This window comes from Vigna radiata, chromosome 5, assembly GCF_000741045.1.
Source record: "Vigna radiata var. radiata cultivar VC1973A chromosome 5, Vradiata_ver6, whole genome shotgun sequence".
In the NCBI taxonomy this organism is placed as follows: Eukaryota; Viridiplantae; Streptophyta; class Magnoliopsida; order Fabales; family Fabaceae; genus Vigna; species Vigna radiata.
The window spans coordinates 3,100,584-3,103,144 of record NC_028355.1 but is presented as its reverse complement, the minus strand read 5'-3'; the positions used below and the strand labels follow the sequence as shown (position 1 = coordinate 3,103,144).

Here is a 2,561-nt window from a genome sequence, read left to right as displayed (position 1 = left end):
TATTTAAAGGGAGATGTGGGAAGACTTGTTAGTGGTTGGTGTAACTGGTTAAGTGCAATGCTGCTGAAAAGGAATTTGTACCAAAACTCCATCACCGCTCCCCAGCTTATGATTCATGGCTCCCCATGGAGGGGCTGCACCTGTTTTTGATTAAAATTTTGGGAGAAGGGTGTCAGTGTTTGTTGATTCTTATTTAAAGGGAGATGTGGGAAAACTTGTTAGTGGTTGGTGTAACTGGTTAAGTGCAATGTTGCTGAAAAGGAATTTGTACCAAAACTCCATCACAGCTCCCCAGCTTATGAATCATGGCTCCCCATGGAGGGGCTGCACCTGTTTTTTGTTAAATTTTTGGGAGAAGGGTGTCAGTGTTTGTTGATTCTTATTTAAAAGGAGATGTGGGAAGACTTGTTAGTGGTTCGAAGGATATGAGTGCTTGGTGTAACTGGTTAAGTGCAATGCTGCTGAAAAGGAATTTGTACCAAAACTTCATCACCACTCCCCAGCTTATGACTCATGGTTCCCCATGGACCTCATTTTAGTGAAATTTAAAATGGAAAATTCATGGCTCCCCAGCTTATGATTCAGGGCTCGAAGCCATTCCACACTAAAACGAAGAAACAAACACAAACTTCAAACAAACCTTAAACGGACTCCACGAACTCCACACCAAACGAACTCCACAGACAAACGAACTCTATACCAACTCAAAGGGGCAACCACTCAACAGAAATCGAAGACGAAGAGAAGTTGGCGAATGAGACAGAACGAGACAGAACGAGACTGGGAAGGAGATAAACCGAGATTGTGAAGGAGAAGAATGACAGTGCCAATCAGAGACAACGACAATTCCAAGGACAAGAACGACGACGCAAATGAGAGAGAACGAGAGTGCGAAGAAGAAAAAATGCGAAATTTTAGAATGAAAAGCCAAGCACTGAGAATGATCTCTTCTGGACAGAGGGGCACTTTCGAAAAACTAATCCAAATCATATTTTCGAATTAAAAAAAAATCAAATAATTACAGCGAATAAGAAAGTGACAGCTCGCGTTGTCAAGTTGTCAAATATACGTCACTGCCCATATATGTATCTCATTTATGCAGGATTCACGGACAAAAGACAGAAGACAAAATATGTGAGTGCATGCAGCACGTGTAAATGTGATTATGGTGAGATAAAATTACCTTTGGATGGACCAGTTTCCCTTGCAAAATCAACACCGTTTGAAGATTCCATGGTCTCAAACTCGTAAGATCCAACTCTATTATTCGCAGCATGTCTCACATTAGGATCAGAAGTTGGTGAAGTTGACATAAACATGTGCAAACCCTTGTTACTGTCTGTCTCCTTGTCCCCTGTTGGTTTCAGAAACGGATACGGAGAAACCAAATTATGACCAACGCTCTTGCTCCTCGAGAAACTCTTGTCATGAATTTTTGACATCCTCTCTCTTTTCAGACCATGTGGGTGCAAATCTGTGGCACTAAAATTTGATCTTCCCAGCTTTGGTTCTCTAGACGACTCCTCTGAATAGATCTCAATCCCAGTGAGGTTTGATGCAAAGGACACAGAACGTGACATGCTCCTCACCACCACGTGAACATTCCCATGTTCTCCGGTTTCTGCATTAGTCTCCAGCATCTCTCGACCACCCAGAGAACCAACATGTGAATCAACTCGAAAGGAGGATATAGAAGCTGCTGTATCAGGGAAATTCTCCATAATGAGTAGCTTAGCCGCTCTATATTCAAACATGAACAGCAAGAGAGTGTACCAAATCACACTCTGAAAAACCACAATTTGGATCATGAGGGTGCCTGTGAAGTCTCCGTACATGGCTTTGAGAATAGGAACCCCCATGATGAGCGTGTTGGGGAGAGTGGAGAGTGAGAACAGTGTGATTGTCCAGTCAAGGCTACCCCATTTTGTGAAAGCGTTCCACAGAACAAGTGCAACCAAAATCACAACCTTTTGAAGAGAGTCCGCGGCTAAGAACCTGAAGTTCATGGTGTAAGGGTCATTGGTGGATATGAAACGAAAACAGAGGAAGGGCACCGCAAAAACAGACACAAAACGGTTTATGCCAGAGCACTGTTCTGGGGTGAAGATCTTCCACCAACGGACAGAGCCATATGCTAAGATCAAAGCCACATAGAGAGGCACAATGGCTGCCACTACATCATACACGTCGCTACCTTTGATCATGGTTGAAGCGAAATAAGGGTAGACAACTATAGGATGAGAGAAAGGAAAGAAGTTGTTAATTTTTTGTTGTGTTTAATTTGAAAAGAAAGTGTATATTTATATATAACACCAACCAAAAGGAACTTGGGAAAAGGGTGGCAGAGGAGTTCAAAATTCTGAACTCTTCTTCGATGCTAGTCTTCTCCTTACATACGTGTCTTCCTAAAGCATAAATTAACGTAAAAAAAAAAAGCAGAATCAAATCATATTATATATGGTTCTTCTGGTTGCAATCATCGTTTTATATGTATTGTCCCTTTGACATGCATACACATTATGTGTTTAGATATTCTAAATGTATGCTCTGAAAACTCAAAT

At 41.6% G+C, this 2,561-nt stretch overlaps 1 protein-coding gene across 1 annotated transcript; it reads right to left on the bottom strand.

Moving 5' to 3' along the window:
• Window positions 1-714: 714 nt before the first annotated feature.
• On the bottom strand, window positions 715-2,318 carry LOC106760075 (auxin efflux carrier component 2-like). The gene has a single exon (XM_014643510.2). It carries the CDS (start codon window positions 2,202-2,204, stop codon window positions 1,164-1,166), a length of 1,041 nt encoding a protein of 346 aa, XP_014498996.1. The 5' UTR covers window positions 2,205-2,318; the 3' UTR covers window positions 715-1,163.
• Between the last annotated feature and the right edge of the window lie 243 nt (window positions 2,319-2,561).